This window comes from Heterodontus francisci, chromosome 15 (assembly GCF_036365525.1).
Source record: "Heterodontus francisci isolate sHetFra1 chromosome 15, sHetFra1.hap1, whole genome shotgun sequence".
Classification (NCBI taxonomy): Eukaryota; Metazoa; Chordata; class Chondrichthyes; order Heterodontiformes; family Heterodontidae; genus Heterodontus; species Heterodontus francisci.
The window spans coordinates 29,053,507-29,079,262 of NC_090385.1; the positions used below are offsets into that span (position 1 = coordinate 29,053,507).

General features: G+C 41.9%; 1 protein-coding gene across 1 annotated transcript in view; it reads left to right on the plus strand.

Annotated features, from left to right (window-relative positions):
* The first annotated feature begins 410 nt into the window (after window positions 1–410).
* Window positions 411–25,756, plus strand: part of alg13 (ALG13 UDP-N-acetylglucosaminyltransferase subunit) — an 84,744-nt gene continuing 59,398 nt past the window's right edge. The window contains exons 1-7 of the mRNA XM_068046981.1: window positions 411–551; window positions 807–890; window positions 1,729–1,779; window positions 4,289–4,335; window positions 6,154–6,226; window positions 15,489–15,570; window positions 16,793–16,879. Of these exons, the coding sequence (XP_067903082.1) occupies window positions 411–551; window positions 807–890; window positions 1,729–1,779; window positions 4,289–4,335; window positions 6,154–6,226; window positions 15,489–15,570; window positions 16,793–16,879 (565 nt within the window). The remainder of the gene's footprint in view (window positions 552–806; window positions 891–1,728; window positions 1,780–4,288; window positions 4,336–6,153; window positions 6,227–15,488; window positions 15,571–16,792; window positions 16,880–25,756) is intronic.

The window sequence follows — 25,756 nt, forward strand, 5'->3', positions numbered from 1 at the left end:
TTAAAAAGCATTTAATTGTATGTATGATGTAATCTCTGTCTAAATTATTGCCATCCCTCTTTTATAAAAAGAAAAAAAAATTGGCAGTGGGGGAAGTGTAAATAACAATTTATAAAAGTGGGCTGTTTGGCAGCTTGTTGCATGGAAAAAGGGTGTGGGTGAGGAGGGGGGTTATTTGTAATCAGTAGGATGTGATGCACCTGGTCTGGTGGCTCGGCCCGGCAGAGCTGTAGAGGAAAGGTCGTCACAGTAAACGTCCAATTTTCTCAACCAGAGCTGGCGGTGGGGGGGGGGAATCGTTTTCACTTAAAGGGTGTTTTGCGTGTTAGTCGTGTAAATTCAATGTATATTTTTAAAATATATTTTTAAGAAAAAAATATATATATATTGCCTTATGGCGGGGAGGAGAAATGCAGAAGGGGGTTAGAAAGTATTTCGGCCAGAAGTCTCTGAGTGAAGTAACTATGGATGAGTATCTGGGTAGTCAGGGACTGTATCGAAAACTCACCGCCAAGGATGGTTCCTGTCTCTTCAGGACTGTCTCCGAGCAGGTAAACTCTTCAGCCAAAGTTTATATTTTCATAAACATAGCAGTAGCAGCAACAACAATAAAAAAAAACGCGCTGTACTGTTTCAAATGTAGTTTTATATTTGGGCAACTTTTTCTCTGATTTCAAAAGTTTCATTAATAAAACTCGTTTTTCATAAACGCGTGTGTTTATATTTACGATCGTCGTATTACATATAAATTTCAGGCATTTTCTACTTTTTTTCCCCTTTTGACAAAATCTTTTGCATTTTGGTAGCTATTTCTGACGCAGATGCATCATTTGGAGATTCGAAAAACCTGTGTTACTTACATGAGGGTGAACCGAACTAAATTTGAGGCAGTAAGTGTTAACTATTTTTAAGTTCTAAAAGTCAGTTTTTATAAACATTTTTGAAAGTGTTACTTTCCAGATGTGTAACCAAATTGAGATGTAAAATGGGAGGTGAATCTTTAAATATCTATTTTCGCAGATCAAGGACTGTTTAAACTTAAAGGGCTTTTCTTTTTAAATGTGTCCTTGCCCCTTCCTGAAGTGGCAGTTTAAATAGTATGAAAAAAAATAACAATAACTAGTTGACATAACATGTTGGAGGCCCACAGCAATGTGAAATAAGTTGTTGTGCAGCTGCAAGTTTCACCAGCAGTTGCTGAGTCTGTCTCAGTGGGCTATTGTGGGAGGTGCCATGCAGAGAAGGCAAATCAAATGGTTAATGTAACATTGGTGGGGCCAGATCTCCCAGGCTGCTGTCTTGGCTTCTAAAAATGTGAGGGACAGCAGAGTCGGAGTTATTGTTTAGGCCATTAACTATTTTCCTTTTCTCCCAATAGGTTTATCTAATTGTGACTGTTATACTGTATGTTGATTTGTGATGAATATAAATATACCTAAATTTGGCTTTAGTATGTAACTAGCCAGAATGTGTCGTTATTGTTTGCTGAGAGGGTTAGTATAAGACCAGTAACTTTAAAAGTCAGTAAAACCCCGTGTTCCCTTTCTCTTTTTGCAAAAAAAACTTTCGCTTCCCAACAGCAAAGTTGAGTGCATGAGTTATTTGGGGAATTGTGTGTAAGAATTTGTTTTGTATGCTCTTTATATGTTGAATTTAAAAGGTAATTGATATGTAGTTTGTGAAGTTGGCTGTATTTGATAGGCAGAATTTCTAACTTTGTTTTCTCAGTTTATTGATGGTCCCTTTGACAAGCACTTGGAACGTTTGGATGACCCCAAGGTACGTATGAAGAAATTATATTACGGTGTCATCTTGGTGCCGCATTGTCAAATGTTGCCTTGATGTCAAAGGCTGTCGCTTTCACCTCTAGAATTCAGCTGTTGTGTCTGTTGGACCAAAGCTGTAAGAGATCTGGAGCTGAGTGGTTCTGACTGGAAGAACCCAAACTGAGCATTATTGAATAATTGCCACTTGATAGCAATGGTAATTACCCTTTTCACCACTTTGCTCAATAATAGTAGACTGATGGTAATGGGCCAGGTTAGATTTGTCCAGCTTTTTGTGGACAGGACATGCATGAGCAATTTTTCCCCCCCAGTTAAGTAGATGCCAATGTTGTAGCTGTACTGGAATAGCTTAGCTAAGGGTGTGGCCAGTTCTGGTGCACAGATTTTCAGTCAATGCAACAACCAGGATATTGACAGAGCCTGTGGTCTTTGCTGTATCTAGTGCAGTCAACCTTTGATACACTGAATGAATTGGTTGAAGACCGGCATCTGTAATGATGGGAGGATCTGGAAGAAGTTGAGGAGGATCATTTACTTGGCACTTCTGGCTGAAGATGGTGAATGTTTCAGCCTTGTTTTTTTGCACTCATGCTGAGTTCCACCAACATTGAGGACAGGGATGTTCATGGAGCTGCCTTTTGCTAGTTTCTAATTCTGCACCACTGTTCACACAATGGGGTGGGACTGTAGAGCGTTGACCAGACCTGTTGGTTGTGGAGTTGCTTATCTCTCTCGTATTCTGCTTCTGCTTCCATATTGAATCAGGGTCAGTGATCTGCTGTAATGGAGAAGTGAGTAGAATGCTGGCTATGAGATTACAGATTGTGGTGCTATACATTTCTGCTGGTGCTGTTGGTCCACAGCAACTTGCGGATGCCCAGTATTGAGCTGCTAGATCTGTTCTGAGTCTATTCCATTTAGGACAGTAGTGCCACATGACACGATGGAGGGTGTTCTCCATATGAAGATAGGTCTCTGAGAACTGTGTGATGGTTGCTGCTGTCATGTACAGATGCATATATGATGGGTAGATTGGTGAGGACAAGGTCAAGTAGGTTATTGTGTTGGTGTTCTCTCTCACTGCAAGCCCAGTCTGACAGCTATGTTGTTCAGGGTTCAGTCAGTGGTACTACAGAGCCACTCCTGGCGATAGACATTGAGGTCCCATACCCAGAGTGCATTCTGTGCCTTTGCCACCCTTGGTGCTTCCTCCAAGTGGTAGTCAACATGGAGAAGTACTGATCCAACTGAAGGATGTTTTTGTGTGGGTTTGGGTTGAAGCTGTGAGACTTCATAGGGTTTGAGTCAATGCTGGGGACAAGGCCACACTCTCAACTGCATCTACAAGTGCACTGCAGCAACTCACCAAGGCTTCTTTGAAAGCACCTCTGCCAACTAAAAGAACAAGGGTAGTAGGTGCGTGGGAATACCAACACCTGCAAGTTTCCCTCCAGGTCGCACACAATCCTGACTTGGAAATAGATTGCTGTTCTACATTCTCGCTGGGTCAAAATCCTGGACCTCCCTACCTAATATTGCTGTTGCCCTACCTGCACCACATGGACTGCAGCTGGTCAAGGTGTTTTACAATGTCCTTTCAAGGACAATTAGGGATGGGCAATAAAAATTTGTCTTGCCAGTGGCTTCCACATCCCAAGAACAAGATAATAAAAATGCTACTGTGCTGCCACCTCCCATACCAAAAGCCTTCTGAGAATCCATATACACTGTCTACTGAATTTCCTTTATATATCCGGTCTGCCACGTTGGGTATTTGTTGCTTAATGGCTGCTGACTTCTATCCTTGCACTGTTTTACACCTGATTATCTTCCTGTGAGGGCATTGCAGCCCAATGCTCTCTTCCTCTCTTGTATGGTTCCCATTTGCTAATTTGGCATAGGCTGAGGATTGATTATTGAAACATTTAACTAATAATGAGGAAATAATACGAGGGTTGCAGAAATTTAACTTCGCAAGTGGCACAGTGCTTCCAGGGATTGGTAGGTCGTGAATTCCAAGATTTTTGACCAATTTTTAAAAATTCATTCATAGGATGTAGGCATCGCTGGTTGGACAGCATTTATTGCCGTCCTAGCCAGCAGTGCCCACATCCCATGAATGAATTTTAAAAAGTGCACCCTTAGTTGCAGAGTTCCCCTTGGATCTGTCCTTGATCCCCTTTCCCCCTAAATGTGAAGAGATAGGCACTTGCCTACCACGGTTCTGTCTCAGTCCATGTGCTGCTGAAATTCTCATCCTTGCCTTTGTCATTTAGTCAACTATTACAATCCTATCCTGACCAGCTTCCCATCTTCCAGCCATAGACTTCAGCTTGTACAAAACTCCTGGCTCGCCTCTGCCATGCTCCCCGCCGCCCCATGCTCCTTTGCTGTGTGCTGAATTCTGAGCAAAATACGATATTACTCACAAGTCCAGGCAGTGAACACTTGTAACTGATATTTATAGATTGCATTAAAACTATCTGAATATTTTGTTATAGGAATGGGCTGGTGTGTTGGAGATGAACGCTCTATCACTGATGTACAAGTAAGTGCAAAACATTGAATAAACAGCTGAGCGTGAGCTATAAATGTCTAGCCAGTGGCAACTTAAAAGTGAAAGTTTTCAGTCAATCTGACAATGGGCAAATAGCTATAGCACAGAGGGCAAGTATTATGAATCATAGAAACGTGTACCATTCGGCCCATCATAAAGAGCTATCCAGCCTAATCCAACTTTCCAACTCTTGGTCTGTAGCCTGGTATGTTACAAGTATTTTTTTTAATATGATGCCTTCTGCATCTATCACCTTTCAGGCAATGAGTTCCAGGCCCCCTCCACCCTATTGAAAAATTTCTCCTCTCCTCCCTCTAATCCTTCTACCAATTACTTTAAATCTATGCCTCCTGGTTATTGACCTTGCTAAGGGAATAGGTCCTTCCTACCCACTCTATCTAGGCTCCTCTTAATTTTATACACCTCAATTCAATCTCCCCTCAGCCTCCTTTGTTCCAAAGAGAACAACTCCAGCCTATCCAGTCTTTCCTGATGGCTGCAATTCTCCAGTCCTGTCAACATCCTTGTAAGAAGTCCAGGATTAGGATGTTGGAGTACAATTTTCCATTTGTTTCTGTGGCAGAGTGGATGTTTGTGTTAGGCAAGAAACCGATGTCAGTTGGCACGTTAGAACCATTAAACCTTTGATTTTTGTGGAAATTAAAATATAATCTAGGTTTGTTACTTGGGCACAAATGAGTCAACAAGCTGCTACTGGAGAGCTGGTGCTGTTCTTTCCAGCAATCTTCCATTGTGGGAAAACTGAAGGGGATATATGCAAGCTTCAGTTGCAAACCCCATTGTTTGAATTCAGTGAAACCAAGGTTTGCGAGAACACAATGCTCTTCTTTCTGGATGGGAGGAAATGGAGAAAAGTTTGTTCGTATAAGTGGAATCTTGCAGTTAAAATGTTGTCTTCCTCTAATCCATAATCAAATGCTACTGGTCAGTGATTAGCCCAGGTGTTTAAGATTTTTTTTTAAGCTTTTGTTGCAGTTTGCCATCAGACATTGTTGCCAGCAACTTTGGTAATATTATTCCCTTCAAATATTTTGGATTTTTTTTTACTGTATTTCTTTCTAGCAGATGAGTTTATTTCTATTTAGTTTCGGTGCTGCTGACTCATTCAGCCCAATTGGTCTTCACTAGTTTATGCTGCATATGGGCCTCCTCCATCTCCTCTTCATCTGGTCTTATCAGCATTCCCTTTTATTCCTTTCTCCCTCATGCTTATCTAGCTTTCCCTTAAATGCTTCTGTGCAGTTTGCCTCAAATGCTCCTTGTGATGGTGTATTCCGCATTCTTACCTCTGAGTAAAGAAGTTACCCTTCAATTCCCTATTGGGTTTTTTTCTTCCAAAATATACTTTATTCATAAAAAAATCTGTAAAAATGACATTCCCAAACAGTTTAAAACAGCATCAATTCCCTATTGGTGACTATCATGTACTTGGGGCCTCTAGTTCTGTCCTCCCAGCAAGAGGAAGCACTTTCTACATGTCCACCCTATTGAACCCTTTCATTATCTTACAGACCTTTATCGGGTCAGCCCTCAGCCTTCTCTCGAAGAGCCCCCAGCCTGTTCAGTCTCTATTACAATTACGGTAGCACTGCAGTAAAATGCCTGAATAAGAGTTTCAAGAATTACGTGTTTTTGGGGATTGTGGGAGGGTGCTTTGGGCAAGAAATAATATTGCACTGGATTTTAACAGAAAATTGCATATTTCAGCCAAAATAGAATGCAAACTAATGAGTTTTTAAACCTTTACCAATTCACTTTTTCCCCCCCCCCCCCCCCCCAAATATCTAGTTGTGATTTTCTTGTTTACCGGTATCCTGGAAAATCACCCACACAAGCCACAAATAATGGATTTGAGAAGAAGGTGAGAAAAACCTTATCTATATGAATATCTGCAGTTGTCTGGGGTACACCCTAAACTGATCAAAGTAAGCTGCAACAAATCCGAACTGAGGAAGTAAGTACTATGAACTAAAACAAAAAAAATAGCAGCTAGAGAGCAGATGGGAAGCTGCCAATCAGAAACTAAGGACATCTGGAGACAGTGTGATCCTATATGATTGGTGCTTCTGAATTGGAGTAGTTTTACCATTTTGCATTTACTCTTGACAAATTTATTAAATAATTCTGAATAAAATAACTGCTTCTATTGACTTTGTTTTTGCAGGGGTCAGTAGTCAGGTACTTGGTTTGCTTTCGTTATCTGCACTGTCTTTGGTTTTCTGACTAAAACCCACTAACTGCTTAATATTAAAGGATTGATTGTATTGCCTGTATTTTCTTGTTTAAATTTTGATTTCTAAGTATAAACCAAAATGTCATTGTGTTTTTGCTTGGGCTATAACAGTTGAGCTTTTTCCAAATTATATTGAAACAACTGAAAGATGAAAAGTTGAAGACTTTTTTTTCATGTCTAATTTGGTGACTAGGCAGAGGATTTACAGCACATAGTTTTTATTTATACTTTGGAAAAAGTTGTTTCTGTATAAATTTTAATTATGTATCTGTGCTAGCTATTTCACAATGCCAAGTCCCAAATGTTTACCTATCCAGAATGCCTGTACCCCAAGTGTTGCCAACTCCTGTAACTCTTTTTCTAATGCTGCTAAGTGCAGGAGCTTCCCTCATGAATCCAAAAATCTAATATCTTGCCTTCATCCGCCCAATGTAACAGCAATGCCAAAGGAGATCTTCTAGTACATGAATAGTATGTCATGTATACTTTTCCCTGCCTCTATGAATCATGTCAAAATATTGCAAGCACTAGGAGAACTTCAGATCATTTCATAATTCAGATTTATCCCAAAACAATTGATTACCTACACCCTGGCCCATTTAATTGGCAAAAATGCAAATTTGATTTTGTTCACATTTAAATTTAGTGGAGAAGGCAAACCAGTCTAATACATTTGTTGGGGGTGGGGAGAAGATCATCCTTTTACACCCTCAGTTAGCTAACAATACTTTGTTTTCTTTAATATAAAATTATCCAACTCGGTAACCTATTCCCGCTTTCCCCCCATATCCTTTCATCCCTTTCGCCCCAAGAGATATATCTAACTCCTTCTTGAAAACATACAATGTTTTGGCCTAAACTGCTTTCTGTGGTACTGAATTCCACAGGCTCACCACTCTCTCTGGGTGAAGTAATTTCTCCTCCATAGTCCTGAAAGTTTTACCCTGTATACTTAAGACTATGACCCCTGGTTCTGGACTCCCACCATCGGGAACATCCTGCATCTATTCTGTCAAGTCCTGTTAGAATTTTATAGGTTTCTGAGTGATTTTTTCCCCTCCCCCCCCCCCCCCCCCACCCTCCACCCTCACTCTTCTGAACTCCAGCGAATATAATCCTAACCGACTAAATCTCTCCTCATCCGTCAGTCCTGCCATCCCAGGAATCAGTCTGGTAAACCTTCGCTGCACTCCCTCTATAGCAAGAACATCCTTCCTCCATAAGGAGACCAAAACTGAACAATATTCCAGGTGTGGCCTCACCAAGGCCCTGTATAATTGCAGCAAGACATCCTGCTCCTGTACTCTAATCCTCTCGCTATGAAGGCCAACATACCATTTGCCTTTACTGCCTGTTGGACCTACATGCTTACCTTCAGCGACTGGTATACAAGAACATCCAGGTCTCATTGCATATTCCCCTCTGTTTATAGCCGTTCAGATAATCTGACTTCCTGTTTTTGCTACCAAAGTGGATTACGTCACATTTATCCATATTATACTGCATTTGCCCACTCGCTCAACTTTTCAAAATCACCCTGAAGCCTCTCTGCATCCTCCTCACAACTCACCCTCCCACCCAGTTTTGTGTCATCTGCAAATTTGGAGATATTACATTTAGTTCCCTCATCTAAATCATTAATATATATCGTGAATAGCTGGGGTCCTAGCACCAATCCCTGCGGTACCCCACTAGTCACTGCCTGCCATTTGGAAAAAGACCTGTTTGTACCTACTCTGTTTCCTGGCTGCCAACCAATTTTCTATCCATCGCAATGCAGTACCCCCAATCCCATGTGCTTTAATTTTACACGCTAATCTCTTATATGGGACTTTGTCGAAAGCCTTCTGAAAGTCCAAATAAACCACATCCACTGGCTGTCACTCATCAACTCTACTAGTTACAACCTCGAAGAATTCTAGTAGATTTGTCAATCATGATTTCCCTTTCGTAAATCCATGCTGACTCTGTCTGATTCTACCACTGTTCTCTAAATGCTCTGCTTTAAAATCTTTGATAATGGACTCCAGAATTTTCCCCACTACCGACATCAGGCTGACTGGTCTATAATTCCCTGCTTTCTCTCTACCTCCCTTTTTAAATAGTGGGGTTACATTAGCTACCCTCCAATCTGTAGGAACTGTTCCAGAGTCTATAGATTCTTGGAAGATGACCGTCAATTTTTTTAAAAAATTCATTCATGGGATGTAGGCGTCACTGGCCAGGCCAGCATTTATTGCCCATCCCTAATTGCCCTTGAGAAGGTGGTGGTGAGCTGCCTTCTTGAACCGCTGCAGTCCATGTGGGGTAGGTACACCCACAGTGCTGTTAGGAAGGGAGTTCCAGGATTTTGACCCAGCAACAGTGAAGGAACGGCGATATAGTTGCAAGTCAGGATGGTGTGTGACTTGGAGGGGAACTTGCAGGTGGTGGTGATTTCATGTATTTGCTGCCCTAGTTGGTAGAGGTTGTGGGTTTGGAAGGTGCTGTCGAAGGAGCCTTGGTGCATTGCTGCAGTGCATCATGTAGATGGTACACACTGCTGCCACAGTGCATCTGTGGTGGAGGGAGTGAATGTTTGTAGATGGGGTGCCAATCAAGCGGGCTGCTTTGTCCTGGATGGTGTCAAGCTTCTTGAGTGTTGTTGGAGCTTCATCCATCCAGGCAAGTGGAGAGTATTCCATCACACTCCTGACTTGTGCCTTGTAGATGAACAGGCTTTGGGGAGTCAGGAGGTGAGTTACTCGCCTCAGGATTCCTAGCCTCTAACCTGCTCTTGTAGCCACGGTATTTATATGGCTACTCCAGTTCAGTTTCTGGTCAATGGTAGCCCCTAGGATGTTGATAATGGGCGATTCAGCAATGGTAATGCCATTGAATGTCAAGGGGAGATGGTTAGATTCTCTCTTGTTGGAGATGGTCATTGCCTGGCACTTGTGTGGCACGAATGTTACTTGCCACTTATCAGCCCAAGCCTGGATATTGTCCAGGTCTTGCTGCATTTCTACACAGAATGCTTTAGTATCTGAGGAGTCACAAATGGTGCTGAACATTGTGCAATCATCAGCAAACATCCCCACTTCTGACCCTACGATTGAAGGAAGGTCATTGATGAAGCAGCTGAAGATGGTTGGGCCTAGGACACTACCCTGAGGAACTCCTGCAGTGATGTCCTGGAGCTGAGATGATTGACCTGCAACACCCACAACCATCTTTCTTTGCACTAGGGATGACTCCAACCAGTGGAGGTTTTTCCCCCTGTTTCCCATTGACCTCAGTTTTGCTAGGGCTCCTTGATGCCATACTTGGTCAAATGCTGCCTTGATGTCAAGGGCAGTCACTCTCACCTCACCTCTGGAGTTCAGCTCTTTTGTCCATGAAATGCATCCATAATTTCTGGGGCCACTTCCTTAAGTACTCTGGGATGCATACCATCAGGCCCTGAGGATTTATCCGCCTTCAATCCCATCAATTTCCCCAACACCATTTCTCTACTAATACTGATTTCCTTCAGTTCCTCTCTCTCTCTCTCTAAACCCTGTGTTCCCCAGCATTTTTGGTATGATATTTGTGTCCTCCTTTGTGAAGACAGAACCAAAGTATGCATTTAGTTGGTCAGTCATTTCTTTGTTCCCCATAATAAATTCCCCTGTTTGACTGTAAGGGACCTACACTTGTCTTCAATCTTTTTCTCTTCACATACCTATAGAAAACTTTTAGTCAGTTTTTATGTTCCCCGCAAGCTTACACTCGTACTCTTATTTTCCCCTTCTTTATCAATCCCTTGGTCCTCCTTTGCTGAATTCTAAACTGCTCCCAATCCTCAGGTCTGTTGTTTTTTTCTGGCAAATTTGTATGCTTTTCCTTGGATCTAATGCTATCTCTAATTTCCCTTGTAAGCCATGGTTTGGCTACCTTTCCTATTTTACTTTTGTGCCAGACAGGAATAAACAATTGTTGCAGTTCATCCATGCGCTCTTTGTGGATAGGCAATGGTAAACATTGTCATCCCTTTAACTTTTCCCAATCCATCATGGCCAACTCGCGCCTCGTACCTTCATAGCTTCCTTTAAGATTCAGGACCCTTGTCTCAGAATCAACCAAGTCACTCTGCATCTTGAAGAATTCTATAATATTATGGTCGCTCATCTCACAACTAGATTGTCAATAATTCCCCCCTCATTATGCAATACCCAGACTAGGATGGCCTGTTCTCTAGTTGGTTCCTCAACGTATTGGTCCAGAAAACCATCCCGTATACACTCCATGAATTCCTCCTCTACGGTATTGACTAATTTGATTTGCCCAATCTATATGCAGATTAAGGTCACCCATAATTACATATGTTCCTTTATCGCATGTCTCTAATTTCCTGTTTAATGCCATTCCCAACATCACTACAGTTTGGGGGTCTATATACAACCCCCACGAATGTTTGTTTTTTTGCCCCTTAGTGTTTCTCAGCTCTACCCATACAGATTCCACATAGTCAGAGCTAATATCCTTCCTCACTGTTAATTTCCTCTTTAACCAGCAGTGCAACTCCACTGCCTTTAATTCATCCACTTTATTGCGAATGCTCCGTGCGTTAAGGCACAAAGCCTTGAGGCTTGTCTTTTTAACATAACTTGTCCCCTTCCCACTATTTTTCACTGTGGCCCTGTTTGATTCCGGCCCTTGATTTCTCTCTCACCTTTCTTATTCCCCTTATTGTCTTTTGTTCTTGGCTTTGATCTTCCCCTCCTCTGACTCCTTGCAAAGGTTCCCATCCCCCTGCCATTTTAGTTTAAACCCCCTCCAACCACTCTCGCAAATACTCCCCCTAGGACATCAGTCCTGGTCCTGCCCAGATGTAACCCGTCCAGTTTGTACTGGTCCCACCTCCTCCAGAACCAGTCCCAATGTCCCAGGAATCTAAAACCCTCCCCGTCGCGCCATCTCTTCAGCCACATATTCATCTAATATAATCTGCTATTCCTACTCTGCCTAGCACATGCCACTGGTAGTAATCCTGAGATCATTACCTTTTTGAGGTCCTACTTTTCAATTACTTCCTACCTCCTATATTCTGCTTTTAGGACCTCATCCTTTTTTTTTTAGAAACCTACGTCATTTGTACTAATGTGTACCACAACCACTGGCTGTCCACCCTCCCCCTACAGAATGTCCTGTAACAGCTCAGACATCCTTGACCCAAGCACCAGGGAGGCAACATACCATCCTGGAGCCTCGTTTGCAGCCACAGAAATGCCTATTGCATTCCCCTTACAATTGAATCCCCTATAGCTATTGCATTCCCACACTTTTTACTTCTCCCCCTGTGCAGCAGAGCCAACTGTGGTGCAACGAATTGGGCTGTTGCTTTCTTCTGAGAGGCCATTTTCCCCCCCCAGCAGTATATCTTTTTTGCAGGGGAATAGCCACAAGAGATTCCTGCACTGCCTGCCTAGTCCTCTTGCTCAGCCTGGTGGTCACTCATTCCCTTACTGCCTGTGGGGTCTGAGCCTAAGGTGTGATCACCTCTCTATACATGCTATCCACGATACCCTCCGCCTCACGGATGCTCCACAGCGGCCACTCCAGCTCTGAAATTACTGTGTCCCTGACCTCTGCTTGTGAAAGGGCTGATTGTTTGTTTGAGTGCTAACTCTATCCTTCAGATCAGGGTTGTCCAACGTACGGCTCGCGGGCCAGAATCCAGCCCGCCAAACATTTCCAGCCGGCCCACGGATGTAAACTGTTCCCGGGACCGTTCCTCATTCTCGCCATTACTGGAGATGGGAAATTTCCCTTTTGTAGTCTTACAGAGCAGCCTTGTTTAAAAAAATATTGCGCTCAGTTTCAAGCTTGACAGCTGCTGATATCGGGGACAGCTGTATCCCCAACAGATTTTGGGGGAGGGGGATGAAATGAACTGACCAGCCATCTGCTGAGTGTTCCACTCTCTGCAACTGAGAGAGAGAGTGACCGAGTGGGGAATACTGAGCAGGGAACACAGTAGGAACACTAGAAATACGGGGGTGGAAACAGGGAGGGAGAAGGCGACCCAGACGGTTGGAGAAGGTGGGGTGGGGTGGGAAAGTCAGTTACTTACGGCACCAAAGGAGGCCATTCTGTCCATCAAGCCTATGCCGGCTCTCCATGGAGCGATGCAGTCAGTCTCTCTCACTGACTTGATCCCCATAGCCCTGCAAATTTATTTCAGGTGGCCATCCAATTTCCTCTTGAAGTCATTGATCGTCTCCACTTCCACCACCCTTATGGGCACTGAGTTCCAGGTCATTACCACCCACTGTGTATTTAAAAAAAGGTGTTTCCTCTTATTCCCCCTGCATCTTTTGCACAAAACTCTCAATCTGTGTCCCATAGTCCTGAGGGAGGTGGGTGGAGAGAATGAGAGCGCACAGGGGGAGTGGGGAAAGAGATCACGGTTCTTCTGAAAGATGGATATCTATCCAGAATACTCCATCGCTTCATCAAGTGTGTGGACAGAGATTGACTACTTATGTAAGAAAAAGCAATGCCAGGTATGTTGCTAAATCAGTTTTCAATATAGTGAAGAGTAAGCCAATAAGTTAGTCTTATTTAAAGCTTCTTCATAAAAATGCACATTCTTTGTTTTTATTAAGATAAACAGTGGTTCTAGCAAGTGAAGGGGTTAGGTGGGGGGGGGGGGGGGATGGTGAGAAATTGGCAGGTGTATTGTGTAGCCTGGAGAGAGTCTGCTTTAAACAGCTAAGCAAAAGCATAGCCAGCAGCGCAGGGGGTGGACAGTGTATGGGGGCAGCAAAGAGACGCCCAGGAAAACTCAGCACCGGAAGGAAGATTGAAAGGAGCAGAAGTGAGTCTTTGGGAATGCAGAGAGTACTTGAGTAAACAAGGAAATGCAGGGACATAAGGTATGCAGAGCAGATATCTGGCAGGAAAAGATGCAAAGGTTGTGCGTACATCCTCTATTTAAGACAATGTGTGATAACTGCTCAAAGGCAAAAGCAGAGTGGTGATCATCTGGGACTGAGAAGCCAGGGTTGGCAGGAGGAGGTGAAGTGAAGCCAAACGAATATGTAGCAGAGAGGACAAGTGAAACCAAACTGAGGTCCCCAAGTGTTTAGTTTAGAGATACAGCACTGAAACAGGCCCTTTGGCCCACCGAGTCTGTGCTGACCATCAACCACCCATTTATACTAATCCTACATTAATCCCGTACTCCTACCATATCCCCACCTTCCTTCAATTCCCCTACCACCTACCTATACTAGGGACAATTTATAATGGCCAATTTACCTACCAACCTGCAAGTCTTTTGGCTTGTGGGAGAAAACTGGAGCACCCAGAGAAAACCCACGCAGACACAGGGAGAACTTGCAAACTCCACACAGACAGTACCCAGAATTGAACCCGGGTCGCTGGAGCTGTGAGGCTGCGGTGCTAACCACTGCGCCACTGTGCTAAAGGCATTGAGGTTTGTGTTGCGTATAGGCATGCCCTTGTTTATTTCCTACTGATGTCTTGCTCACTCATTCTGTTGCTACTTTAGTTGTCTGTCCTGTGCTCAGTTTCTTGCATAAATATCCTACAAGTAGGATGCCCTTTATAATTTGAGGGGAAGGATAATCTTTGTAGGAAAAGAGGAGAGGGGGAATAGGGGTAACAGTGGCATGGATAGAAGATTGGTTAGCCAACAGGAAACAGTAGGCATAAATGGGTTATTTTCTGGTTGGCAAGATGTAATGAGTGGTGTGCCACAGGGATCTGTGCTGGGGCTCAACTTTAGAATTTATATAAATGACTTGGACGAAGGGACCAAAGATATGGTTATTAAATTTGCTGATGAGACAAAGATAGGTAGGAAAGTAACTTGTGAAGAGAACATAAGGAAGCTACAAAGGGATATAGATTAATTAAGTGAGTGGGCAAAGACCTGGCAAATGGAGTATAATGTGGGAGTGAGAAATTGTCCACTTTGGTAGGAAGAATTTAAAAAGCCTTATCTAAATGGTGAGAGATTGCAGAACGCGGATGCAGAGGGATCTGGGTGTCCTAGTGCATGAATCACAAAAGGTTAGTATGCAGGTACAGCACATAATTAGGAAAGCTAATAGAATGTTATCGTTTATCGCGAGGGGAATTGAATACAAAAGTAGGGAGGTTATGCTTCAGCTATACAGGGCATTGGTGAGACTACATCTGGAGTACTGTGTGCAGTACAGGTTATCTTATTTAAGGAAGGATGTAAATGTATTGGAGGCAGTACAGAGAAGGTTTACCAAACTAATGTCTAGAATGGGTGGGCTGTCTTATGAGGAAAGATTGTAAAGGCTAGGTATGCATCTGCTGGAATTTAGAATAGTGAGAGGCGACTTGATTGAAACATATAAGATCCTGAGGGGTCTTGACAGGGTGGATGTGGAAAGGATGTTTTCCCTTGTGGGAGAATCTCTAACTAGGAGTCACTGTTTAAAGATAAGGGGTCGCCCATTTAAGACAGATGAGGAGAATTTTTTTCTCAGAGGGTTGAAAGTCTTTGGAATTCTCTTCCTCAAAAGGCAGTGGAGCAGAGTCTTTGAATATTTAAGGCAGAGGTAGATAGATTCTTGATAAGCAAGGGGATGGAAGGTTATCAAGGTAGGTGGCAATGTGGAGTAATTAGTTCAGCCATGAGCTTATTGAATGGCAGAGCAGGCTCGAGGGGTCGTTTGGCCTACTCCTGCTCCTAATTCGTATGTTTGTATGAATTGGAAAAATTAAACTAATTAAAATTTAACTGATGCTTAGTTGATTTTCATGCCTGTTTATTGACTTGACTTTGGATTTTATATAAATGTTGCAAGATTAGCAAAGAAAATGTTTTTCGAAAAAAAGGAATTTGTTTCTTTTTTTTTATATAAAGATCTTGCTTTGCTGTTCCAACAATGGCCATTATGATAGTGTGTTTACAAAACAGTTTCAAGGGCATGCAGCCACGTGTCAAGGTAGGTTTGTCTTTTGGCTAAATTACACTGCTTGTGTTGACTGCCTGCCTGGTCATTAAAAACAAACTTATTTACAAGAACAAAAATTAGAATAATGTCACATTTATAATAAGTTTGATTGTGGATACTTGCTCGCTGCCTGTTATGAAACACTAGCTAAAAGCATAAGCTTTTTGTACAGTTCCAATGGCAGTTGTATGTCTAGCTTCTAATGCATTGACATTAATTTCATACTACTGACTTCATTTTGCATGAACTCCTATGAGGGGCACATTTCCTGTGCTTTATTGTAAGGGGTGAGTTGTTGACTACTGCTTTTCTTGCATGAGGGCAAGTGATTTGAAATGAGGTAAAATAGTACTGTATAATCTGGCTCATAAATTTTCCTTACTTCCTGTAGTAGCAATTTCTTAACTAAAGTTTGCTCTCTAGTAACCACTAGATGACAAGTTTTCGCTAAATATGAAGAGTGTTCTTTCCTGCAAGCAAATTTATGCAATCCAGTTTCAGTAAGGAGAAAGTTCTTAAGCACAGACCATATCACTCTTCAAGTTTTAAGTCTTCAGTGAAGTGCATAATCATTGTGTGTGCTTTCATTATCAACCAATGCAGTTCTGTTCATAAAGGATGAGCGATTTGCTATAAATGCTGTATTCAGCACTAACAATGATCAAAATATGAAAGAGTGCAATTTAAGGCATGTTACCAAGCTGAAGCTTAATAAAGTAATGGTTGCTGTTGACATGCACTGCATGTTTTATTTGTGTAATCTGCAGTGTAGGTCTTAAAAGTATTTTATACTAACTAGAGGCGCAATATATTGATCATTGAGAATCTCCTTAGATAACCAAGCTTCAGCCTTTACGGAGGATGTGATGTAATGTGTAAACTTTCCTTAGAGGGAAAAAGTAAAGTGGAAAGAATTCAAAGAGATTTGTGGACAAAAATACAGAAAATAAATTAACTCTGCCTTATCTCTGTTCCTCTGTCCTGATTTTGGCAAAAAGTGGCAGCTTAGAGTACCCTTTCAACAAATTCCACTTAAATCATCAAACGCAGCTAAAATTGGCATCTCATTGCGTTGAAATAATGTGCCTACATTCTCCAGCTCAGCTCATTGATGTGGTGATCTGTGACTGCTCTACAACTGACTTGTTTTCACCTGTTCCTACTGCAAATGATCCAAGTATGTAATGAATACATATCTGAAATTTTATTTCAGCAATTGTGTATGAAATGCTGTACAGAGATGTCTTTGGAGTGGATGAGGAAGAACTGAGAGCAGCAGTGGAATTGTTCCGCAGTCATGGCAAGAAAACCAGAAGAGGAAGTATGTCTCAAGGAAATGAAGATGAATATCTTTCTGAAAAGGTTGTGCGGTACGTGAGTTTGGCTAGACCATCAATTTTGGGGTGCTGATTGGTAAAAATGGTAGGGGCAGTGAACAGTTGGTCGGTGAGGGAAGTTATTACTGCCAAGATTTGCTGTTAATGTTCCCAGGATGAAATCTTGTTGGCTGTTTGAAGTTTTGGTGACTGAAGATTTTCTGAAAAATCTGGTGTCGCTAACTACCTGATCAGAGAGTTTTCCCTTTCAGTAGTAGCAAAAGTGGTTACAATGGGGTAAAACAGTATGGTATAGGTTAGGTGTTGAAAAACATGGTTTCTTATCAGTTAGCTTAGTTTTCTAGCACTACCTAATACCCAGTGATGGTGAGCAGTATTGGGCGTCAGAGGTAAATGATATTTCTACAATTTAATATCGTGATTAGCAGGGATAATGGAAAGCCAATACATTTTTTTTTTTTAAAAGCTCCATCAATCACTTTCTCACACACTTGGGTAATCCATTGTAAAACTGTTACCTGGAGACTTCTCAAAATAGCTGAAATCTAATTTTGGTTGAAATAGGTACAATTCTGAAGGTATAAGCAGTATAATTGGAAACTTATTTAAAGTTGAAAGTGCAAGCACTTCAAGATGCTTTTGTAAGTATAATTTTGTTGCAAAGAAGTGAGTTTGGAGATCCTTCGTGGCATGTTTTAATTGTGATTCTATTTTATTAAGAGATACAGCACTGAAAGAGGCCCTTCGGCCCACCGAGTCTGTGCTGACCATCAACCACCCATTTATACTAATCCTACATTAATCCCATACTCCTACCATATCCCCACCTTCCCTCAATTCCCCTACCATCTACCTATAATAGGGGCAATTTATAATGGCCAATTTACCTATCAACCTGCAAGTCTTTGGCTGTGGGAGGAAACCGGAGCACCCGGCAAAAACCCACGCGGTCACAGGGAGAACTTGCAAACTCCACACAGGCAGTACCCAGAATCGAACCTATTAAACAGGAATAGGCTCATTTCAGGATTTCTCTTGACCATTTTCCAAGAATTTGCAAAGTGTTGCATTCAAATATTTTAAAAGCATGTTGCACATAGTGAGAATTTAGATAAGGGAAAGCAATCTGAAGAGACTCTGGTTAGAATGAGGAATAGGAAAGGACTTAAAACAGTAATGGGAATTTCTACAGGTCCCCTGATAGCAGCAATGAAGTGTCAGAACATATTAATTCACACACCTTGGGAGGGATGTGAAGGCATTACAGAGGGTGCATAAAAGTTTCATGAGAATTGTTCCGGGGATGAGGAACATCAGTTACGTGGATAGATTGGAGAAGCTAGGGCTGCTCTCTTTGGAGAGGAGGTTTGATGGAGATGCTCAAGACCATGACTATTTGGGATGGGGTAGAGGGGGAGAAACTGTTCTTGGCAGAAGGATCAAGAACCAGAGGAGACATGAGGAAATTTTTTTTTTAATGCAGCGATCTGGAATGCAGTGCCCGAGTGTGTGGAGGAGGCAGATTCAATCGTGGCTTTCGGAAAAGAATTGGACAATTATCTGAAGAGAGAAAAATTGCTGGGCTATGGCGAAAAGGCAGGGAGCGGGACTAGGTGATCTGCTTTTGCAGAGCTAGCATGGACACGTTGGGCTGACTGGCTGCCTCCTGTGTTGTAGTCATTCTGATTCTATGAGATTAGAGAGGCTTGCACCTTGTTTTAATTTTAATTTGTATATGGATTGGGAAGAGCAGATTATCTCAAGTCAAAAAGATAATGAATTTCTTGAGTGCATTCAAAATAGGTTTCTGGAATATGTTTTGAAAGCAACAAGTGGACACACCGTACCAAATTTATGTAACAACAGTAAAGGGACATCGAGCAGTGATTATATAATCAGTTAGGTTTGAAAAAGAGAAATGTAAATTTTGATAAGGCACATTGTAATGGGATGAGGCAGAGATGGACAGCAAATGGGTCAAACTATTGTCTTTTAAATATGCACATGCAAACATATAAATTAGGGGCGGGAGTAGGCCATTCGGCCCCTCTAGCCTGCTCCACCATTCAATGAGTGGCTGATCTGTTAGTGTCTCAAAATCTACACTCCCATTTACCCCTGATTACCTTAGATTCCCTTGCTGAAGAAGTATCTATCTATCCCCGCCTTAAAATTATTCAATGACCCCATCTCCACCACCTTCTGAGGCAGTGTTCCAAAGTTGCACAACAGTCAAATGTCTGATCTGTCCTAAAAGGGTGACCCCTAATTTTAAGTGTCCTCTCTTTCTCCTCCCCTCCGCCGCCCAAAAAAAGGAAAAATTCTTTCCACATACACCTTGTCAAGACTGTTCAGGATCTTGCATACTTCAATCAAGTCTTCTCCGCACTCTTCTAAACTCCAGTGAATACAAGACCCAGTCTGTCCAACCTTTCCTCATAACACAACCCACTCATTCCCTTCCTTAAATAAAGAGACCAAAACTGCACACAGTATTAGAGATGTGGTCTCACCATGCCCTGTATAACTGAAGCATAACATCCTTACTTTCAATTCTCTGTTTAATAAAAAAAATAGCATTCCATTAGCCGCCTTTATTACCTGCTATACCTGTATACTAACTTTGTGACTTGAGCACTAGAACACCTAGATCCCTCTGCACCTCTGAGTTCTGCAGTCGTTCTCCGTTTAAATAATACTCAGCTTTTTTTATTCCTGCCAAAGTGAACAACTTCACATTTTCCCACATTATGCTCCCTCTCATTTTTGCCCACTCACTCAATCTATCTATATCTGTCTGCAAGCTCCTTATGTCCTCTTCACAACATACTTTCCCACCTATCTTTGTGTCATCTGCAAATTTAGCTACAATGCCATCTCTCCCCTCATCTAAGACATTGATATAAATAGTAAAAAGTTGAGGCCCCAGCACAGACCCCTGCGGGACTCCACTTGTCACATCCTGCCAATCAGAAAAAGGTCCCGTTGATGCATACTGTTTTCTGACAGCCAGCCAATCTTCCAACCATGCTAATGTGTTACCCACTGCACCATGAGCTCCTACTTTGTGCAATAACCTTTCATGTGGCGTCTTGTCAAATGCCTTCTGGAAATCTAAGTACAGTAAGTCAAAGGGCTCCCCTTTATCCATGACACCTGTTACTCCCTCAAAGAACTCAAATTGGTTAAACAAGATTTCCCTTTCACAAAACCATGCTGACTATTCCTGATTACCTCGAGTTTTTCTAAGTGCCCAGCTGTATCCTCAGTGATCGATTCTAACACCTTCCCCACGTTCTTGATCTTCTGACCAATCGTCTGACCTGCCACACTCATCTTTGCGCAATTATATGCCTTTTCCTTAAGTTTGATGCTTTCTTTAACCGCGCATGGTGGGTCCTCCCCTTAGAATTTTTCCTTTTATAGTAGGAATATACTTATCCTGAGTATTCTGAAATATCCCCTTAAATATCTGTCACTGCTTCTCTATTGATCTATCTCCTCGCCTAGTAACCCAGTTCACTTTAGCTCAGCTTTCATGCCCACATAGTTGCCCTTATTTAAGTTTGAAATACTAGTCTTAGAGCCACTCTTCTCTCTTTCAAACTGGAAACAAAATTCAATCATATTGTGGTCGCTGCTACCTAGAGGTGCTTTTACTCTGAGGTCTTTAATTAATCCTGTCACATTACACACTATCAAGTCTAATATAACCTGGTCTCTGGTTCCAGAACATGCTGCTCTTTATATAAAAAAAAAACTACCTCGAAAGCATTCTATGAACTTCTCATCCAGGCTACTATTGCCAATCTGATTTTTCCAGTTTAGATGTAATTAAAAATCACCCATAATTACTGCCATCCCTTTATCACAAGCACCCAACATTTCTTCTTGTATACTTCATCCTACATTATGGTTAATGTTCGGGGGCCTGTAGACCACTCCCACTAGTGACTTCCTTCCCCTACTATTTCTCATCTCTACTCCAACCGATTCTACATCCTGATCTCCCAAACCAAGATCATCTTTAACTATTGCACCAATGCCATCCTTGATTAAGAGTGCTACCCCTGCACCTTTACCTAGCTTCCTATTCTTTAATGTCATATATCTCTCAATGTTCAGGACCCAATCCTTGTTATCCTACAGCCACAACTCCATAATGTGGCTATCAGATCATATTTATTTACTTCAATGTGTGCCATCAGTTAGTCTACTTTGTTATGAATGCTATGTGCATTCAGATACAGAGCCTTTAGTTTTGTCTGTTTTCTTTGTAACATCTTGACTGTTGGTGTGTTTAGGTTTTTCTTCTCTGTCCCTTCCATTCTCTGACCTTTTCCCTTATTATTATTCTGCTCTCCTGTCTTGACTCTACCCCTTGGCTTGCTACGTCTACCTAGGCTTGATCCCTCACTCCCCTTTTATTTAGTTTAAAGCCCTCTTTAATTCCCTAGTTATACATTTTGCAAGAATGCTGGTCCCAGCATGGATCAGGTGCAAACCGTCCCAACGGTACAGCCCCCAGTACCAGTGTCTCACGAACCAAAACCTACTTCTCCCACACCAGTCTTTGAGCCACATAGTCATTTCATTAATCTTGTGCCCTCTGCCAGTTGGCACATGGCTCAGGTAATAATCCAGAGATTATCCTTGAGGTTCTGCTCTTCAATTTGGTGCCTAACTCCTCATACTGTCTAAGCAGAACCTCTTTCCTAGTCCTACCTATGTCATTGGTACCTTCATGGACCACAAGAACTGGATCTTCCCCCTCCCATTCCAAGTTCCTGTCCAGCTCTTAGCAGATGTCCCAAACTCTGGCACCGAGTAGGCAACACAACCTTCTTGACTCATGCTCTCAGCTGCACAGAACAGTGTCAATCCCTCTCATTATACGATCCCCTACTACCACTACATTTCTTTTTGCTACCCCCACTTGAATGGCTTCCTGTACAACAATGCCATGGCCAGTGTGTTCATCCACCTTGCAGACCTCACTTTCATCCACACAGGTTGAGAGCACCTCAAACCTGTTTGACAATTGCAAAGTCTGAGTCTCCTCCACTACTGTTTGCTCAGTCCCTTTACTTCCCTCAGTCACAGTCACATCCTCCTGTCCCTCACTGATGACCAAAACAGATGACCCTGTTCTAAGAGGTGTGACCATCCTTTGGAACAAAAATGTCCAGGTATTTCTCCCCCTTCTCTTACTTTGCAGTGTTTGCAGTTCAGCTTCCGGAGCAGTAATCCTGATCTGGAATTCCTCTAGCTGATTACACTTTCTGCAGACATGTTTGCCCTGGATTGCCTTGGCATCCAAATGCTCCCACATAATCTCACAGTGGCGCAGTGGTTAGCACCGCAGCCTCACAGCTCCAGCGACCCGGGTTCAATTCTGAGTACTGCCTGTGTGGAGTTTGCAAGTTCTCCCTGTGTCTGCGTGGGTTTCCTCCGGGTGCTCCGGTTTCCTCCCACACGCCAAAGACTTGCAGGTTGATGGGTAAATTGGTCATTATAAATTGCCTCTAGTATAGGTAGGTGGTAGGGAAAATATAGGGACAGGTGGGGATGTGGTAGGAATATGGAATTAATGTAGGATTAGTATAAATGGGTGGTTGATGGTCGGCACAGACTCGGTGGGCCGAAGGGCCTGTTTCAGTGCTGTATCTCTAAATAAAAATAATTTTTAAAAAACCACAGTTGCAACATAACAGCTGTCCTGCCTTTTGTTACTTATGTTATTAGTTAATTCACTTTAATTACTTTCTTAATTAACTGTTTCCCAATGCACTAAGCTTAACTAGTATTACCAAATAAAAACCTTACCATTTCTAAAATTGCCTGAGTTTTGAAAGATAAATGATAAAACATTCACCAACCAGTCACCTACCTTGGAGCCAAAGGAAGAAGACTCACCAGCTGCTGGAGGCTAGAAAGATGGGAAAAGGAGCCCCTCTGCACCATATTTCAGCTTCGCTCTGGCAATATCTCTCCTCACTGCGTTCTGCTAAGAACTGATCTGATTTATGTAGAGATTCTGACGTCTCGCTAGCTCAGCTTCTGCCACAATAATTAGCACTTATTGAACATAACTGCTTTCAACTGATTGACAGATAACTGCCATTGCTGGCTGCTTCTTGTTTAATTAGGCTATTTCCCAAACCAGGAGATTTTAAAGCCTGACTTTAATCTAAAATTTAAACTTGACAAAAACTTAGCAGAACTTGCCACATGCACCAACTTCCAGCTTTACTCTAGCAATGTCTCTCACTCAGGCAAATGTATCTTCTCAGTGTGTCCCCTCACATGAACAATGGGAGGTGTTCAAAAACTAATTTGGCTTGATACGGGACCAGTGTATATCCCTAAAAGAGCAAGGGCTTTAGTTAACAAATAAAACAGCCATGGTTGACAAAAGAGGTGAGATATAACCTAAAACTAAAGGGAAGAGCATTTAAAAAGTGCAAAGAATAGTGTAGATCCAAGGGACTGGGAGCGATGTAAGGAAGACAAAGAAGGTAGCAGGAGCTGCAAAAAAAAATGGGAAAATAAACTTGAGAGATGTTCAAATTAACACTTTTTACCCTTTTCCTTTCAATATAATTGTAATGTGGGCCCTTTAAAAGCAGATGTTGTTGATATTGCAAATTAAAATGAGGAAATGGACATGTTGAATAATTACTTTCAGCCTCCACAGTAGAGGAAGAGGATAACATATGACATTCCAGGGAAACTGAAAATGGAACAAAGTTGGAACTCACTAAAGTTAAAATAAGCAAGAAAACAGTATTAGAAAAAATAATGGCACGAAAGACTGACAAATCCCCAGCACCTGATGATTCCAGGGTTTTCAATGAAGTTTTCAAGGAGCCATGATCTTCCCAAAGCACTCCCGATTCAGGCATTGTCTCTTTAGATTGGAAAATTGCAAATGGAACTTCATTGTTTAATGAAAGTGAGAGAAACTGGGAAATTATAGTACAGTTAGTCTAACATCCTTTGGGCAATTTATTGGAATCATAGAATCATAGACATTTACTGCACAGAAAGAGACCATTCAGCCAATCGTGTCTGTGCCACTTGACAAGTGGCCATCTAGCCTGATCCCACGTTTTTGCTTTTTGTCCGTAACCTTGTAGGTTATGACACTTCAAGTGCATATCCAAGTACTACTTAAATGTTGAGGGTTTCTGCCTCTACTGCCCTTTCAGGTAGTGAGTTCCAGAGTGTGAAAATTCCACTTAGAATTTCCTCTAACCCTCTTACCCTAAATCTATGTCCTGGTTATGGACCCCTCAACAAAGGGAATAGGGCCTTCCTATCCACTCTATCTAGACCCCTCGTACTTTTATACACTTCAATTTGGTCTCCCCTCAGCCTCCTCTGTTCCAGAGAGAAAAACCCTCGCCTATCCAATCTTTCCTCGTAACTAAAGTTCTCCAGTCCAGGCAACATCCTCGTAAATCTCCTCTATACTCTCTAGTGCAATCACGGTTTACCTATAGTGTAGCGACCAGAACTGCCCACAGTACTCCAGCTGTAGTCATCTAGTATTTTATACAGTTCCAGCATAACTTCCCTGCTTTTGTATTCTATGCTTCAGCTAATAAAGGCACATATGCATATGCTATATGCCCTCTTGACCACCTTTTATCTGCCTGTTCAACCACCTTCAGGGATCTGTGGAAATTCACTCCAAGGAGACTCTTGTTTCTCTATACTTCTCATTATACCATTTATTGTGAATGCCCTCACCTTGTTAATCTTCCCCAAATGCATTACCTCACATTCTCTGGATTGAGCTCCATTTGCCATTGTTCCACCCACCTGACTAGTCCATTGATATTTTCCTGCAGTCTGCAGCTTACTTCATTATCAACCACACAGCCAATTTTTGTATTGTCTGCAAACTTTTTAATCATACCCCTCTACATTCAAGTCCAAATCATTTATCTATAAGGATAGAGTGATTGAGCACTTGTAGAAATTTTGAGCTGATCAATGCAAGCCTACATGAATTTGTGAAAGTTAGGTCATGTCTGAACCGAATGGAATTTTTTGAGGAAATAGCTTTAGTAGACAGGGGAATGTCTCTGGATGTAGTCTATATGGACTTCCAGAAGGCATTTGATTAGGTTTCACATAGACTTAGCTAAAATTAAAGCTTATGGAATTGAAGGCAAACTATTTGACCTGGTTAGAAGATTGGTTAGACAACAGAGGACTGAGTAGAAGTAATGTGTGTGTATATATACCTGAATTGGAAGGAAGTGACTAGTGGTGTCCCAAATGACCTGTGCTGGGGCCTCAACTATTCATTATATTAAGCATTTAGATAATGCAATAGAGAGCAATGTATCCAAGTTTATCAATGGTAAAGATTTATGGCATGGTAAGTAGTGTTGATGGGAGCACTATAATTAGAAATGGACATTGATAGATTAAATGAGTGGGCAAAACTGTAGCTGATGGATTTCAGTGCAGGTAAGTGTGAGATCATCTATTTTGGACCAAACCAGGGATAGTTCCAATTTTAGTTTTTAAATGATGAAAGCTAGGAACCCCGTGGAAGTCCAAAGAGACTTGAAGGTTCATGTACACAGATAACTAAAATGCAGTTGTCAGTTACAAAAAAAAAGAACAATAGAATGTTAACTTTTATATTTGAGAGCTAGGACATAAAAAGGAAGTTTTTTTTTTTTACAGCTATACAAAGCTCAGGTTAGACCACATGTGGAGTACTGTGTATAGTTCTTGGTTGCAACACCTAAGGAAAGATATATTGGCCTTGGAAGGAGTGCTGTAGTAATTCACTAGAATGTTACCAGGTCTCCAAGGGG